Below are 17,850 nucleotides of genomic sequence, written 5' to 3'. Positions count from 1 at the left end.
TAAAAATTATAGTATCGTTGAGTTAGTATCTCGTAACACAAGTCTCGAACTTACTTCGAGGCTTACTCAATCTGCGTAATTTGTCTTGTATATATAGACGTGATCATATATTGTTATGTTAGAGCTAACGTAGAAAAAGAAACACCCTACCTTTAACTCTTTGAAGATGATTGCGCCTTTTGCCTGATTCTATTGGGTAAGACAGTTAAAAAAAAATATGATCAGTAATTTTCTCAACAAACTTAACCGATATTATTTATTTTCCAACTCATACGTCAGTCAGTGTTACAAACCTTGGCAATGACGATATTGACGGAAGTGGGGCAACGAAAAAAGGGATTTAAGATAACCTAATTAATTATAGTGAAAATAAGTATTTAATAGAAATAATAAAAACGTGGATAGTATTTATCCTACTACTATTATAAAGGCGAAAGTTTGTATGGATGTATGGATGTTTGTTACTCTTTCACGCAAAAACTACTGAACCGATTACCATGAAATTTGGTATGTAGGTAGCTGAAGACCCAGAATAACATATAGGCTACTTTTTATCCCAGAGTTCCCGCGGGATTGATAGGGTTTCCATGCGGACGAAGTCGCAGGCGGCCTTTAGTAATCTATGTACCTATCATTAAGCCAAATAGCTGAACGTGGCCATTCAGTCTTTTCAAGACTGTTGGGCTTGTCTACCCCGCAAGGGATATAGACATGACCATATATGTATGTGTGTGTGTATGTAATAAAAATGTGTATTTTATAATTACATAAGTAAATTAAAAATACTCAATGAGAATACCATGAGACGAAATCGTAATTCTTAAAAACTTAATTATGTTCAATTAAAAAAATAAATTTTCAGACAACATTTAAAAAAAAGATTTTCATTCATTCGAAAACAAAGTTGTTGTTTATAAATAAAAATCCCTCCAAAATACCTATTTGTTTTTTATCTTTACCATTTTTAATTTGTTGTTTCCATTAAAGTAGATATCTTTTTTGACGATTACCTACCTAAAAATGCATTAACTTAAAAAAATCATACCTGCTCCAACCAATATAAGCGGGTGTATAATGAAGGTAGTTATAAAACCTATCTTAATTTTTAACACGTTCAGCTTTTTGCTTTAAGATAGAAATGAGATTCAAATAGTGACAGGTTGCCAGCCCATCGCCTAAAAGTTCATCCCAAGTAAGTATATAAGCCTATCCCCCAGTCGCCTTTTACGACATTCATGGGAAAGAGATGGAGTGGTCCTATTCTTTTTTCTATTGGTGCCGGGAACCACACGGCACAATTAATAATAATATAATACCTATCTTAACTTTTTTAACGCTTATTTTGTGGCCGCTCCTGTATTTTGCTATGAAGTCATATACTCGATCGATGACTGTTTTTATCAATGACCTTCCAATAATACGCCAGCTCGATGTGTCGTCAATGACTCCAGGTATTTTTATCTTTTTAAAAAAAAGAGACTGTCATATCATATACAGACTATATTTCCCTCATCATAGAGTCAACGAAACAAACCTTAATTTAATTTAATTTTTAATATCTACATACATACATATAATCACATCTATATCACTTGCGGGATAGACAGGGCGAACAGTCTTAAAAATACTGATAGGAGACGTTCAGCTGTCTGGCGGAATGATAGAATTGAGATTCAACTAGTGACAGGTTGCTAGCCCATCGCCTAAAAGAGGAATCCCAAGTTTACAAGCCTATCCCTTAGTCGCATTTTACGACATCCATGGGAAAGAGATGGAGTGGTTCTATTCTTTTTGTAATGGTGCCGGGAACCACACATTTTATGTGTATATGTATGTATAACATACATATATAAAATCGCGCCTCTTTCCCGGAGGGGTAGGCAGAGACTACCTCTTTCCACTTGCCACTTGTATGTATAACTATTTATTAAAACCTCTGATTTCAGTCTGAAAACTGTCGGAGCGATCTTCTCAACAATCTCCATATAATAGAGACGAACGCCCGCCGGGCAGCCCACTTCAGCGCCGAGAATCACCATAAGTTCCTATTGGGCCATATGATCGTTTTCAGAATGCATCTTAATAAGGTATGTGCTATATAACGTCTTTTTCTCGTACGGGGTAGACGGAGATGACGGACAAAACAATGGAAGGTTACGTTCAGCTGTTTGGCGTAATGATAGAATTGGGATTCAAATAGTGACAGGTTGCTAGCCCGTCGTCTAAAAGAAAAATCACAAGTTTATGAGCCTATTCCTTAGTCGGCGTTTACGACATCCAAGGGGAAGAGCTGCCTTGGTTCTATTCTTTTTCAATAGGTGCCGGGAATCATACGGCACTTTGATTGAATTTAAAAGTTTACATTGTAGGCTAATAAATAAGACCAGATCAGATATAAACCTAAACTAATTTTACTTACAGCGTTTATATAGTCTTTGACCATAGTTACAACCTGACCTTTAGTCCCATTATTACGACCGTAGACTTGAATTTATTGTCATTCTGATTCAACTGTCATCGTGCCAAAGTCATGTAGAGTGATGTGATTAAAGATTGTATTAACAAGAATTTATTAGCTATTAGATACGGTTTGTGGACGACAAACTATATCTATTCATACATACATACATATAATAAGGTCTTTATCCCTTGCGGGGTAGACAGAGCCAACAGTCTTGTAAAGACTGATAGGCCACGTTCAGCTGTTCGGCTTAATGATAGAATTGAGTATCAAATAGTGACAGGTTGCTAGCCCATCGCATAAAAGAAGAATCTGAAATTCATAAGCCTATCCCTTAGTCGCCTTTTACGACATCCATGGGAATGAGATGGAGCGATCCAATTTTTTTTATTGGTGCCGTGAACCACACGGCTTTATTATATCTTTATTATTTATCCGTTATACATGCCTAGTGTCTAAATTAATATATTTTTTTCAGAGTGAAGATTTCATCAAGAAATGTGATAAATTAGTAAACAATTGTGGCGTTCCATGCGAAGTAAGTTAATTAATTACTACTTATTTTTTACTTTATTGAATATTTTAAAAATTAAGGCCTTCACAGCTTAATGGTCGTCTAAAAAAAATTGTAGCGACTCTCGTCAGACCTCCGCAACCTTTGCAGGATAACCTAACGTATAAGATCGATCGGTTGCACATCCAGTTGCCTGAATGTGCAGGTTTCCTCACGATGTTTTCTCTCACCGTAAGAGCATTGTTAGTATTCACACTAATGTACATAACTTCATAAATAGTAAATAAATATATACGGGACAAATTACACAGATTGAGTTAGCCTCGAAGTAAGTTCGAAACTTGTGTTACGAGATACTAACTCAACGATACTATATTTTATAATAAATACTTATATAGATAAACATCCAAGACCCAGGCCAATCAGAAAAAGTTCTTTTCTCATCATGCCCTGACCGGGATTCGAACCCGGGACCTCCGGTGTCGCAGACAAGCGTACTACCGCTGAGCCACAGAGGCCGTCAATAGTCAAGGTAAGTACATATGGCCGAGGTGGGATTCGAACCGGTGTCTTTTTGCGACTAAATAATTTTAACCGGGCACGTTACTGATTCGACCAACGACGCTCATCTAACTCCTTATAACATGACGTCTTCCAGAAAATACCTCGGGTCCAGCGCTGGAGACGGCACGCAGCCAACGAGCTCCATCGATTCCATGAAGACCTCCAGCATTCCAGGAGATCCTACAGGGACCTCCTGCTCCACTCCCACAGGAAGCTGAACCATCTGAGGAGGCAAGCGACCAAACAGTCCAAAGAAGCAGTTGACAATTTCAAAACTTGCTTGAGGAAATAATACTCTAGAATTTTTACTATTAATTTGCGATCTAGTTCTTTTATTTATTGAGCTTTGAATGATGAAGCAGAGCTTGGAAAACAAAACATAAAAAACTGTATGAATAAATGAGTGATATGAAATTAAAAATATTTTGTATCATCAACGGTAAAGGTAAGAGCATAAGAATTTGACCCTAGTACGTCGATTTCTTATGCTGCGAGGTTAAATTAATATGCTCTTCAATCTTCCTAGATTTTGTGATTATTGCCATATTATGCTATTGGAAAAAATAATCTTTAGTGGGAGTTTCAAAATTATATTTTCACTACTATATCTGGCTAAATAAAATATAACATTTGGTAAGTATATATAGTTCATTACAAATCCAAACATTTTTTATCTATTTTTTTTATATTAGATTTGAAATATACCGTTACCAAATAATGTGTCACGTGATGGATTAATTTATATATTTCGATTTATTGATCTACAAACCTTAAAATATATACCAAAATAAAAAATCAAATTCAAATAAAAATGTATTCATTTATAAAGTGTAGAATCCATATCTAATTGTGTTCAAAATTGTGCTTGAATATTTGTAAATATAATGATTGGTTGCTAATTGGTATTGATGTAACATACTTTTGTAATAATAAATTGCCATTATATAGAATTAAGACGTTTGACGTGTAAATGAGTAATAAAATAACTTTATTATTCCGATTTCTGCGCTTCGAGTCAATGCCTACCTAGTTCATTTCTTTATTATTATTTCATAGATGTTTCGTATATTCTACAATAAGAACAATATACATAAAAATATATAATAAAGTTTCAATTACAAGATAAGAGTTAAATACATTAACTTGTGACTCTACTGACTTAGTTAAAAAAATTATTTCGATTATACTTATGTAAGAATCTCAAAAATCAAACAGTTAATACAGAAAAGGAACATTGAGTTTTAATTATTATAAAATATTATTTAGATAAATTTTATTAATAAATGTTTATGTTTGAGAGATTATTATTATCGCGATTAATTAAGTAGTGAAATGAATATAAAGATTGATAAGTTGTAGTTTAAAAAAATTAAAATAAATTAGGTACTTTTTATTTTAACTTTGACATAGTAAAAATGTCTCAATTTATTATGACAAATAATTTTGAAATTAAACTCTTTCACCATAGAATTCAAAACAATATCATATCATTAAAATTATTTCTTTTTTTTTCTGATATTTGTGAACTAAATATGGGGGCTATAGTATTAAAATAATAAAGTTTTTTATTAGAGAGAGATGCAAGTACAATATAACTATATTTTAATAGAAATAATTTAATTTATGTCTTTCGATCGAATATTTTCCGAAATTAATTTGGTAAAGTGGTTGAATGGTTGTTTTGTTCTTTATTTTGTGTTATGATAAATTTTATTTTTTTATTTAAAAATGTTACCTTTTATATCAGTAGGTACATAGTTTAACTGTGATAGTTTAAGCAAACTTGGTCTGTATCTTTTAATAGTATTTTAAGTGTACAGAAAAAACATTTAAAAAACTATTAAAAGTAATAATTTCCGAAATTATTAGCGCCGCTATGCTGGTCGAAAAGAAAATTATAATAATATTTTTTATAAATTCGAATTTGAAAAAAGAAAATATTACGTAGGTACCTATGTCAACAAAAATCGTGAATACCTACTTATAAAACTATTAATAGCATGAATTCTTAAAATGAATATTACCGCTTTAGTGGTCGGATAGCAAAACATAATAATATATCAACAAAAATCGTTAGTAAAATTATTCTGATCTGATCTCAAATCAGTTATTTTCTTAGTCTTAACATCAGTTCTTTAATAGCGTTCCTTCTTACATAGTCAGGTAAACATGTAAAAACTGGGATTTATTTATTGAAACTTTACTGAGTTCTGAATTTCTGAGAGAACTGAGTTATAAAGTTTCCAACTAAACCTCCAGACACAAAATTCATGACTGCAATGTATTGTTTGTATAGTTCTGGCTTTGAGATCGTATCATATCGGAACTAGACGCGATTGAAAGATGAAATTTGTACCTTTTAGTGAACCTAGTATATAATAATTCAATTTTTAAGTCGTTCTTATTAAATTAAAAGGTGTGCGTCGGATTGCGTCCCTTCTCAGTGTAAACTAACCCTTATCGATCAGGGTGGCTGGCGCCTAAAGCTTCGTAAGATATAACTTGTATTTAATGATGTATCCTGGTAACACTGACTGTTATTGTTATTGTAATGTTATATTTTTGTAACAAATTAACGAATAAATTATACTGGAGGTTCTTTGTATTTTGATTTTACCAGAAACCCAAGTAGACGAAATGAAATAGTAAACAGTAAGGTTTCTGGAAGAGAACAAAAATAAAAAAAATATTTGGAAAAATTATTTTACATAGTTACCTACATATATTCAGCTAGTTTCGAAGTTCCAGACTTGCGTAATGGTATACCAACTCTACAATTCTATGGTTTATATGACACATTTACGAAGAAAATGTCCTAGACCCGAACTACCGGGCTAATCAGAAATATTCGCTTCTCATCACCTGACGGAGATCATTTCTCGGTCAGGTGATGAGAGACGCCAAAACATATGGCAAGTCTGCAACTATCTTTGGTTGTTGGTATTAGGATAAGAAAAAAAAAATTACAATTAAATCAGCCTTAACAAGACTGTTGGCTCTGTCTAACCCGCAAGGGATGAAGACGTGACTTATGAATATGTATGAAACTAAAAAGTGTATAATATATTTATATTTATATGTCTTATATGTATGAAACTAAAAAGTGTCTAATCTATGCAGACGAACTTCGGGCAATACTATTAACTGTAAAGATATAAGTATTGCCGTGAGTTATTTCTGTTCTTGAGTCTTATTTAGTTCAATGTTATCACATCAATGCATAGTGCCAATTCCGGATTGAAGCCATTCGTATACTATTTTTTATACATAATACATTATGAAGTTTCTAATATCAAAATTTATAAATTCTTATTATATGTTAATTTTGCAGGTTAAGTGAATTTGTTGGTTGAATAAAATTATTTATTTAGTCCTTTTCTTTTCGATTTGAGTGAGGTGTAAAATGTTAACGATTTTAATAATGTTTATTCTATTTGGAATAAAAATTGGTCACTCTGAGGTAAGTCTGCTTTTTCATTTGCTAAGGACGTTTATTAGAAAAAATAATTTATTAAAACTTCTTATTTTTCAACTATTCTTGCAACTGCATTTTATTTTTAAAATTTAATAAGAAATTCGTTTTGTGCTATATTATAATCAATAATGAATGAAACACGTTTGTATAGCAAAACAATACTTCTAGATATTTCTAGAAGATTTATTTTTAATTTTAGTATATAGATGTCCCTAATGAGTTCCATCAAGTAAAATCTTATGAAGACGATATTAAATTATCTATAGAACTCGATAAAGAAGATAAACAGATACTAACATCCTGGAAAGAGAGATTTCAAATGAAGCAAGTTAACTTGACAGCGGACTATAGGATACAGATGATGAAGCACAGAGACCATAATTTTGGGACTAATATTAGTGAGAAGGTATTTAGATGATTGCTTATTAGTTCGTTAAGTTAATATTCTTTATGGTTTTTTTCTTGACTCTGGTTGAATAGTACAATTTTAAAAATAATAATACGTTTTTATCAAATAATAAATCTATCTCTTAAAAAGTTTTTTTAACCGCCCGCGCGAATTAAGCGCCACCTACAAAAAATACTTTGTCTTTCTTTACAATTTAGTTAAAAAAATATTCATTTTAATTCACTCAATCTATCTACTCAGATATATATCACCAAAAAATAGGCTTATATTAGTTTAATTTATAGTTATAAATTATTTAAAACCATAATCAATATGGAGGAAAATCGGCAAAAATAAAATTTGGTAAAATAATAAATATTAATAATTTTAGTACAAAGTAGACCAATAATTATTATGAATTATTTTCAGTGGGAAGACTGCATCCATACTTATAAAAGAAATATAAATAAGATGGAATTTAATTACAATCGGGGAGAAAGAATTTGCCTGAAAACTTCGCTAACGTCTACATATGAGAAAAAGCAGGCTGTGACACAGATTGAAAAGGAGGTTTGCAATTTTTACTAACTTTCACCCGTGGCTTCGCTGTATTTATTATAGCAATTAAACTAATGTCTTATCTAAGAAAATAGTCACATGCATTTGAACTTGTGGTGCACCACATTTTTTGACGTTATCACCAGCCATAGAAGTAATAAAAATTAAGTTACTTTAATTATATAATATTTAATTTAAATGAATTGTTACTAACCCTAGAATAAGTTAAAATTAAATTTTTTCTAACACAATATGGATGCAAATCTGAAATAAATTATTTTTATTTATACATACATACATACATATAATCACGTCTATATCCCTTGCGGGGTAGACAGAGCCAACAGTCCTGAGCGGACTGATAGGCCACGTTCAGCTATTTGGCTTTAAGATAGAATTGAGATTCGAATAGTGACAAGTTGCTAGCCTATCGCCTAAAAAAAGAATCTCAAGTTTGTAAGCCTATCCCTTAGTCGCCTTTTACGACATCCATGGGAAAGAGATGGAGTGGTCCTATTCTTTTTTGTATTGGTGCCGGGAACCACACAGCACTTTTACGGCATTTTTATTTATTATTATTATTTATAGACCGTCCAACAGTAATTGTTTGTAGCATAATAAACTCATTTGATATACCTATGTACATTTTATTTCAGAAAAATAAATGGCGGAAAGGTTACAAACATCTTGTATATTTGTGTAAATCGAGCTATGTTTCAGAAAAGGACGTCGCCTTGTGTCTGGTGGAATACGTAAGATTGTTATTTTAATATTTTTATATGTCACCAGAGTGCCGTGTGGTTTTCGGCATCAATAGAAAAAGATAAGGTGTGTCTCTCGCATAGATATCTTTCGCATAGATGTCGTAAACGGCGACTAAAAGGTAGGCTTTCATAAGAAAGCCGCCTATAAGAAGAATCGAAGTTACTTGGGGTTTCATCTTTTAGTCTACGGATTAGCAACCTGTCACTATATGAATCTCAATGCTATCATTAAGCCAAACTGCTGAACGTGGCTTGACGGTCTTTTCAAGACTGTTAGCTCTGTCTACCCCGCAAGGGATTAAGACGTGATTATACGTCACCAGAGTCTGTGAGAGAGTCTGTATGATCGATTGACCCCGCCAATTATTCAATTTTATTGTTGTATACAACATTTCATTCACCATAATCCCGTAGCTTCGCAATGAAGAACAAAACCTTTTAAAAGTATTATTTATTTATTATTTGTTAAGAGTTCTTAATGTTATAAATAATAGATACTTACTTTTAATACCTAAGTTGGTGCCTTCTTTCTTATTTTTTCAGGTAGAAAAAGACAATTACCACCGCACCTTGCAAAGGCTTATATATCTAAAATTAAGGTCAATGGCGGAATTATTATGGAAATATAATAAAGCCGTTTGCGACTTGGAAGAATGTCTCAGAATTAATTTGTCTGAATACTTAACTAGGGTTAAGTCTGTAATGAAAGTGCTTGATAGATGCTATAGGGGAAGAAAAAATAAATAAAACTGATAATGAAATATCTTATTTTTATTCATCTGTTTAATAATACTTTTAAGGTTACATTATACTTATAATATTTACATAAAATATTTCTTTACGCTTATTGACTTTTACTTTTTATTTTATTAAGTGAGGAAACTATTTAATTTTTGTTTAAATATGGAATGTATATTTGGGAAAAATATTTTACAAGTGGAAAGTAGAATATAAAACTATATATCATTACGTTTTCAAACTGAATTCCATCTTATTATTTTTATTTAGCATAACTTTGAAAAATTGCTATAAAGTTAATTTATCAAATTACTTAGTCATTTCCTTAAAAAAGGTATCCTAATTCTAAATTATGTTAAGTTCATTTGTACATTATTTGTATAATTTACAAATATGGCAATAGAAATGGTTAATAGCTGTAAATATATAAAACTATATAAATCAATTCCATTTAATAATTTGTACAAATGGAATAATCTTCTCTTAAAAATAATAACTTGATGAGATTCCTAAACGAGATACTTTAAATTTAAGTTTAAGTTGACTTTAATAACGAAAGTTACTTTCAAATTTTTGTTAAAAAAGTATATACTATTCTTTATATGCGTCTATTGTCGGAAACATTTCCCAAAATTATGATGAATTAATACGTTACATTAAAGAAAATTTACACATATTTAGACATTACTTGTAGGAAAAATAAATTATACTATAGAAATCCTAAGTCTAAGGTAAAAACGAGATACAACGAAATATGAAAATTTCAGACTTTATAAAGTATTTGTTAAATAGGTATATATATATGTATTTGGACAAAATATAGGTACATTCTATAACTAATGAACGTTGTTGATGTACCATAGAACATACAGATGTACAACAATACTGGTAACAAAATTATAGAATTTAACAGTTTTCCTGGCTATATACCGAAATAAGATATGGTACTTCATCAACATGCATTTTTTACTTAAATTTAATAGTTACAATAAATATTTACAAAATATATTTGTATATTTTTTCTTTATAAAACTAATTTGTCAAATTTAATGGCAGTCATTAATTTTCAAACAGTCAATTTAAAATCATGCTTATAAACAATAATGTTTTATTAATTCGTAAAATACTTACAGACAGACACATCTAGAATATATTAAATGAAATAGTGAATAATAAGAGTTAGTCTTATTGCTAGGTATAAGTTTATACAAAGTTTTTTGTAATGACTTGTAACTAAGTCATCATACTCATCATAATTTACATTATTCATGGGTCAAAAGTGCGTTTTTTTTAAGTTTCTTTGAAAACAACACAACAAACACAGATCTTAATATTTGTACCATTTTGAAAAATATTAAAATATTAGATATAAATTAATTTTAATATATTGAAACGTAAAATGACACTAAAAAGTGCCTGCGATGGTGTATTTTTTAATAAAATATCGATTTTGTGATAAAACTGAGGTTGTGTCTAGCCCATATTAGAGTTACAGACGTGACAATATATATAGCAAAACTAACTACACATGGTCACGTCTATATCCCTTGCGGGGTAGACAGAGCCAACAGTCTTGAAAAGACTGAATGGCCACGTTCAGCTATTTGGCTTAATGATAGACTAACTAAAACTAACTAACTAACTAAAAATAACGTTGTCATAGCGCGCCCATTCCTGAAGGTCGGGGAGGCGGCTCCGGGGTACTGGGGGATGGCGGCTTGAATGTGCTGCCCTGTTTTTTACATTAAAATAATCAGAATCAATGTATTTCGAAAAAGATCCTTGCAAATGTTTCTTTGTCATATTTTAATTACACAGAAATTGATACAATTGCAAGGAATAGTACATAGTGCCGTGTGGTTCCCGGCACCAATACAAAAAGAATAAGACTAATCCATCTTTTTCCCATGGATGTCGTGAAAGGCGACTTAGAGGTAGACTTACAAACTTGAAATTCTTCTTTTGAGCGGTGGGCTAGCATCCTGTCACTATTTTAAATCTCAATATTATATAATCAAGCCAAATAGCTGAACGTGGCCTTTCAGTATTTTGGGACCTTTGGCTTTGTCTACCCCGCAATGGATACATACATATATTATATATAATCACGTCTATATCCCTTTTTGCCAACAGTCTTGAAAAGACTGATAGGCCACGTTCAGCTGTTTTGCTTAATGATATAATTGAGATGCAAATATTGACAGGTTGCTAGACCATCGCCTGATAGATGAATCCCAAGTTTATAAGCCTATCCCTTGGTCGCTTTTAACGACATTCACGAGAACGAGATGGAGTAGCCTATTCCTTTTTTTTTATTAGCGCCGGTAACCACATGCCACCGCAAGGGATGTAGACGTGATTATATGTGTGCACTAGCTGCGACCGCGACTTCGTCCGCGTGGAATAGTTATTTTGGGTATCCCTGAAGCCCTCAAGGATGAATAATTATCCCCGTTTTTTTCACATATTCCATTATTCTTCGCTCCTAATATTTGCAGCGTAATATTATACAGCCAAAGCCTTTCGATAAATAGTCTATTCAACACAAAAAGCTTTTTCAATTCGAACCAATATTTCCTGAGATTAGCGCGTTCAAACAAACAACACTCTTCATCTTTATAATATTAGTATAGGTAGATGTATGCATACATACATATATATAATCACGTCTATATCCCTTGCGGGGTAGACAGAGCCTACAGTCTTGTAAAGACTGATAGGCCACGTTCAGCTATTTGGCTTTAAGATAGGATTGAGATTCAAATAGTGACAGGTTGCTAGCGCATCGCCTAAAAAAAAAGGATCCCAAGTTTATAAGCCTACCTCTTAGTCGCCTTTCACGACATCCATGGGAAAGAGATGGAGTGGTCCTATTCTTTTTTTTGTATTGGTGCCGGGAACCACACGGACACGGTATATGTATTCACTTACCTGAAACCCAAGAGCTGCCTCTAAAGGTGTAGGTGATTCACCGCCGAGCGTGGCGTAATCACCGAATCTTTCTGTATTTCTGCTGCCTTGTATTGTCGCGTATGTGTTGTCGGTCTGTGAAACAAGATGATATATACATACGTACATACATATATATAATCACGTCTATATCCTTTCAGGGGTAGACAGAGCCAACAGTCTTGAAAATGAGAAGATTTTTATAATAATACAAGCTGCGCCCAGTAGATTCGTCAACATGGCTATGTATTCAATGTATTTTATCCCAACTAATAATAAAAATGGGAAAGGGAGTTTATTTATTTATTTATGTACATCAAGGTAAAAAAATAGAATAGAACTTAAACAAAACTTAAACCGTGTAGTTCCGGGCACAAATAGAAAAAAATAGGACCTCTCCATCTGTTTGTCATGGATGTCGTAAAAGGAGACCAAGGGATAGGCTTTTAAATTCGGGATTCTTCTTAGGCGATAGACTAGCAACCTGTCACTATTATTTAAAATCTCAATTCTATCATCAAGCCAAACAGCCGAACGGGGTTTATCAGTCTTCTCAAGATCGTTCGGCTCTGTCTGCCCCGTGAGGAATAAAGACGTGACTATATGTATGTATGCATTGATAATATTATTTAATATTATTTGTGATAAAGGTTCAAAGGATATCCTTAGCCATCCAAAGAGGAAACGCAGATAGTATGATGCGGGGTGGAATTTTATATATATATATATATATGTGGACTATTATATATATATAGGAGTAAAGTATGTGATGACTTATTTTAGAATGAATACCTATTAGGATTGATTTTGGATTATTTGTGAGATATATATTGACGTAATGTATCAAACAGATAAATCTTACCTGAGCGTGTTCAACGTTTTGTTCATTTTGATCACCAAAAACGTTCATGGTAAGCTCCTGCTCCTCGTACGGTCTCAGCTTCGTCTCCAACCATAGGGGATTCTCTGTCGTGCTCAATTCTTCTAATATTCTTCTCCTGGCGAGACTGTCTCCTTTACTCGACTGCATTGAAGGCGGCGGTGCCACCCTGTTATGGGTCATGTGATAAAAATCTTTGTTGGATTTTCAAAATATTATATCACTTATAAGCAGAGATCGGAATAGGTAGATTGAATTGGGGTCAATGAACTGACACGTATATAGGTATTAATATGGACATGCCTCCGTCCGGGATTGCGGGATTTGTAAATTCTTAAAATTTTTACTAGTGGGATGAACAATATATTAGTGGTAGCTGTTTTCCCTTGACTTCGTTCACGTAAATTGTAGTCCAATGTTACCCGCGGACAATGTAGTTTACTGTAAGTGTAAGTACTGAAATGGAATCCCGGAAAAGAGGCTTATCCATGTTATGCTTTCTATTGTAATTCATGATGCAAGTACATAAAATCAATCTACCTATTCCGATCCCTGCTTATAAGTATCTCTTTTTACCGTGGATGTCGTAAAATGCGACTAAGGGTTAGGCTGATAAACTCTGAATTCTTCTTTTAGGCGATGGGCTAGCAACCTGTCGCTATTTGAATCTCAATTCTATCATTAAGCCAAACAGGTGAATTTGGCTTTTCAGTCTTTTGATGACTGTCGAATCTGGCTACCCCGCAAGGGATATAGACGTGATTATATGTATGATATTTCGTTAAAATCAAAACAAGTTAACTAGTATCCAATTTTTAAAATACATCTATAGTATTCTAAATATCATGAAATGAAAAAAAAATATTGCTTTACAAAAACGAAAATATATCATAGCGGAGTATGATTCAAAACCTCAATTGAAAAAAAATCCAGCGTGGATGTGCAACAAAGCATTATGTATTACAATTCCATGTCTCTCACTCTCTGAAATTAACCAGAACAACTGAGAATTCAACGTTAGCATGAAATCATATAAAGCTTTGCATGTTTATGAAATTAATTCACTCTTTCTTCAAAAGGTAAAAAAAAAATCACAAATTTAACAACAACCTATTAAAAAAAATTAATTACTTAAAATGGCACCTAAAAAAATCTAACTATAAAAGTTTTACAATGCGATATCTCTATGATTTGCACTTACCAATGCTTGAGACATGCGCAGACGACTACAAATGTGACGATCCCAGTAAATAACACTATTAGCAGTGCTATCAAAGCTGCCAACGCTGGGTCGAAGCTATCGGGAGCTGTTAAAGAAATAAATAACAATATATCTCGCCGCTGCCGTGTGGTTCCCGGCACCAATACAAAAAAGAATAGGACCACTGCATCTCTTTCCCATGTATGTCGTAAGAGGCGACTAAGGGATAGACTTACATACTTGGGATTCTTTTTTAGGCGATGGGTTAGTAAACAACTCAATTCTTTCATTAAGCCAAATAGCTGAACGTGGCCATTCAATCTTTTCAAGACTGTTACCCTGCTCTGTCTACCCCGCAAGGGATATAGACGTGACCATTTGATCGCATCGTTCACCAGTTATCATTTCATCACTATCGTCATTACATATTATTATAAAGTCGCCCCATTTTCTCTGTATATATGTGATATACAAGGAGAATGGAGGGAAAGGTCGGAGTGGGAAGACCTAGACGAACGTATCTTGACCAAGTGAAGGACGTCCTGGTGAAGGGTCAGGTCAAGAGTACCCGAAATGGATGAAGCGAAGGAAGTATGCAGCAATAAATATATGTTATATATTTATTTATAACTGTCAGACAGAGAATCCCAACTTGTATTAATAACTAGCTTTGCCCGCGACTTCGTCCGCGCGGAATAGTTATTTAGGGCATTATTTCTTCGCTTCTAACAGTTGCAGCGTAATGTTTTATAGCCTAAAGCCTTCCTCGATAAATGGTCTATTCAACGCAAAAATAAATTTTCAATTCGAATCAGTAGTTCCTGAGATTAGCGCGTTCAAACAAACAAACTCTTCAGCTTTATAATATTAGTATAGTATAGATTACGTCTAGATGAAAATTACCTTTGGACGAAGCGCTGGCAGCTATCAGAGTTTCCACGCCGAACTCTTGGTAAACGTCCTTCAGTTCATCGTACTTTGAGTCCACTGTCTCTAGAACTTTCTCCACAGGTAATACCTGGTACGTGGTAGGGTCTACCGCGTGTAAATGTACTTCACACCTGTAATAATTGTTGAAATTTTACATATACACATATGGTCACGTCTATATCCCTTGCGGGGTAGAGAGAGTCAACAGTTTTGAAAAGACTGAATGGCCACGTTCAGCTATTTGGCTTTAAGACAGAATTGAGATTCAACTAGTGACAGGTTGCTAGCCCATCGCCTAAAAAAGAATCCCAAGTTTGTAAGCCTATCCTTTAGTCTCCTTTTACGACATCCATGCGAAAGAGATGGAGTGGTCCTATTCTTAACTTATCAGAAAAAGTTCTTTTCTCATCATGCCCTGGCCGGGATTCGAACCCGGGACCTACGGTGTCACAGACAAGCGTACTACCGCTGCGCCACGGAGGCAATTGAGATTCAGAAGATACCTTACATATTTATTTAAGTTAGATAAAAATGTTACCAATGGTCATATCGCCTGTCAGCTTGCACGAGGGGCAGCCTTCTGCCCATGACTAGCAGGGATCTGCTGGCTTCAGCTAACCTTCGTTGGACACCGTCTACTGAGTCTGAGCAACTCCGAGACACAACCATACGGATAAGAGAAGAGCGGTCGATGATCCATATCTAAAAGAAGAATACTTAGATATTGCCATGATAGCGAGCCGGCTGGACTGTACCTACATTAACCACTGCTGTGGACTACATGTGGGTACAGTGAGATATTGTATTTATTATTTATTTATTTATGTACACAAAATTATATACAGAAGCATTTATAACAGTAATACTAGTACAAAGGTGCTACTTATTTCAAAAGAAATCTCTTCCAGTAGATCCATGAGAGGAGAGATTAATTTTGGAGCGGTATGTAATTACTAACCTTAGATTTTAAATTACTGTAATATGTATATTAACAAAATTTGTATGAGTCCAGATGCTTGAAATAAAAATGAAATAAAATAAAAATAAATTGTCAAAGGAATAATGGTTTAGTTGTAAGTAATATCTGAAAAGGACCCGGAGTCCATCTATCATTTCAATCGTGAGGAAACTTGCACATTCAGGCAATGTGTAACCATGATCGATCACGTGTTAGGTTCTCCAGCAAAGGTTGCGGAGGTCAGACGGGAGTCGCTTCGTGTAAAACCTGATTCAACCAATCCAGGATCCATGGTCAAAGGCATATCTCGGGCTCCTCTCCGGAGTGGTGAGGATGCAACCGGGACTAAAGTCAGGAGGAAAAAGGTTGTGTGTCGTTGAGTAGAGCTTATTTTACCTACGTAACTTGTATGTGATAATTGTAATCGTATAAATACATTAAGATGAACATGTTCCAATGATATTCCAATTCTTGTTTGGCAACAAGTGACGTCACGCATTTTGATTGGTGTTCATTATCACGTGGCTTGAGGGTGAAATATTTAATTGTATTTTATTAAATAAAATATAATCCCTTGTTTATTGAGGAAAATATTGGAGGATGTAGCCAAAACTTCAGATAAGCAATTTGAACTAATTTACTTACAAACACTTGAGTCTTCGCCTGTCGGTGTGGTGGAGCTAACTCTTGAGCGATAATGTCGAGGACGAAGCGATCTTGGTTGTATTCCGACATGTAGTGGGCAGTTAGGAGTATACCTAAGAGATCAGAAAAGTTGTTGAAGCATACGTCTATATCTCTTGCGAGGTAGACAGAGCCAACAGTATTGAAAAGACTGAAAGTTCACCGGTTTCAGCTGTATGGCTTCATGACGGAATTGAGATTCAAATACCTAGTGACAGGTTGCTAGCCCATCGCTTACTAAGGATTCCAAGTTTGTAAGCCTATCCATTAGTCGCCTTTAACGACATCCATGGGAGAGATATCAAGTGGTTCAATTATAAAGTGCCAGAAACCACATTCATTTGTAATTTTGTACGTACGCACATAACAAATTCTGGGTAGCAAATTCAATAAATGAACTATATATCTAATCTTGAATCTCAATTCTATCTTAAAGCCAAATAGCTGAACGTGGCCTATCAGTCTTTACAAGACTGTTGGCTTTGTCTACCCCGCAAGGGATATAGACGTGATTATATGTATGTATGTAACTATATATCTATAATCTGAGAATGTATAAACAATAATTGTAGAAATAACAAATATAAAGATATCGACTCACCATCTTGACTGATATTGAATGGAGACGGCACAACGCTCCCACTGGACTTGGAAGCTCCGAATTTGTACAAATTGGAGGCGGCCACCATATACACGAGTGTGCCATTTTCCTCTAAATCTGGGTCTTCGGCTATTACTGAGAGGATCGGTTCGTTGATACGGGCAGTGTGTTTTATACCTGTCGAT

General features: G+C 33.8%; 3 protein-coding genes across 3 annotated transcripts in view; 2 read left to right on the top strand and 1 right to left on the bottom strand.

Annotated features, from left to right (window-relative positions):
- LOC106141071 (uncharacterized) overlaps positions 1 to 6,138 on the top strand; it is a 29,866-nt gene extending 23,728 nt beyond the window's left edge. The window contains exons 4-6 of the mRNA XM_060946205.1: positions 1,947 to 2,087; positions 2,940 to 2,999; positions 3,634 to 6,138. Coding sequence (XP_060802188.1) covers positions 1,947 to 2,087; positions 2,940 to 2,999; positions 3,634 to 3,831 — 399 coding nt within the window. The 3' untranslated portion in view covers positions 3,832 to 6,138. The remainder of the gene's footprint in view (positions 1 to 1,946; positions 2,088 to 2,939; positions 3,000 to 3,633) is intronic.
- A 798-nt stretch (positions 6,139 to 6,936) lies between these two features.
- On the top strand, positions 6,937 to 9,625 carry LOC132902201 (uncharacterized). The gene is made up of 5 exons (XM_060946320.1): positions 6,937 to 6,999; positions 7,214 to 7,420; positions 7,832 to 7,972; positions 8,617 to 8,712; positions 9,268 to 9,625. The coding sequence occupies exons 1-5, from the start codon at positions 6,943 to 6,945 to the stop codon at positions 9,469 to 9,471; spliced, it is 705 nt and encodes a 234-aa protein (XP_060802303.1). The 5' UTR covers positions 6,937 to 6,942; the 3' UTR covers positions 9,472 to 9,625.
- A 265-nt stretch (positions 9,626 to 9,890) lies between these two features.
- LOC106134781 (cadherin-87A) overlaps positions 9,891 to 17,850 on the bottom strand; it is a 71,804-nt gene continuing 63,844 nt past the window's right edge. The window contains exons 29-36 of the mRNA XM_060946084.1: positions 17,666 to 17,842; positions 17,026 to 17,138; positions 15,961 to 16,124; positions 15,396 to 15,553; positions 14,493 to 14,598; positions 13,274 to 13,460; positions 12,394 to 12,507; positions 9,891 to 11,194 (exon numbers count right to left, since the gene is read on the bottom strand). Of these exons, the coding sequence (XP_060802067.1) occupies positions 11,120 to 11,194; positions 12,394 to 12,507; positions 13,274 to 13,460; positions 14,493 to 14,598; positions 15,396 to 15,553; positions 15,961 to 16,124; positions 17,026 to 17,138; positions 17,666 to 17,842 (1,094 nt within the window). The 3' untranslated portion in view covers positions 9,891 to 11,119. The remainder of the gene's footprint in view (positions 11,195 to 12,393; positions 12,508 to 13,273; positions 13,461 to 14,492; positions 14,599 to 15,395; positions 15,554 to 15,960; positions 16,125 to 17,025; positions 17,139 to 17,665; positions 17,843 to 17,850) is intronic.

Source organism: Amyelois transitella, chromosome 10 (assembly GCF_032362555.1).
Source record: "Amyelois transitella isolate CPQ chromosome 10, ilAmyTran1.1, whole genome shotgun sequence".
In the NCBI taxonomy this organism is placed as follows: domain Eukaryota; kingdom Metazoa; phylum Arthropoda; class Insecta; order Lepidoptera; family Pyralidae; genus Amyelois; species Amyelois transitella.
Note: the sequence above shows the minus strand (reverse complement) of the source record. Positions and strands in the feature narration are given on the sequence as shown.

What these genes read in the sequence shown, in the direction of transcription:
- LOC132902201 (XM_060946320.1), top strand. Translation starts at nt 6,943, where the DNA reads ATGTTAACGATTTTAATAATGTTTATTCTATTTGGAATAAAAATTGGT. An exon ending in TGACACAGATTGAAAAGGAG is followed by an intron (nt 7,973 to 8,616) that starts GTTTGCAATTTT and finishes ATTTTATTTCAG; the next exon opens with AAAAATAAATGGCGGAAAGG. An exon ending in CCTTGTGTCTGGTGGAATAC is followed by an intron (nt 8,713 to 9,267) that starts GTAAGATTGTTA and finishes TTATTTTTTCAG; the next exon opens with GTAGAAAAAGACAATTACCA.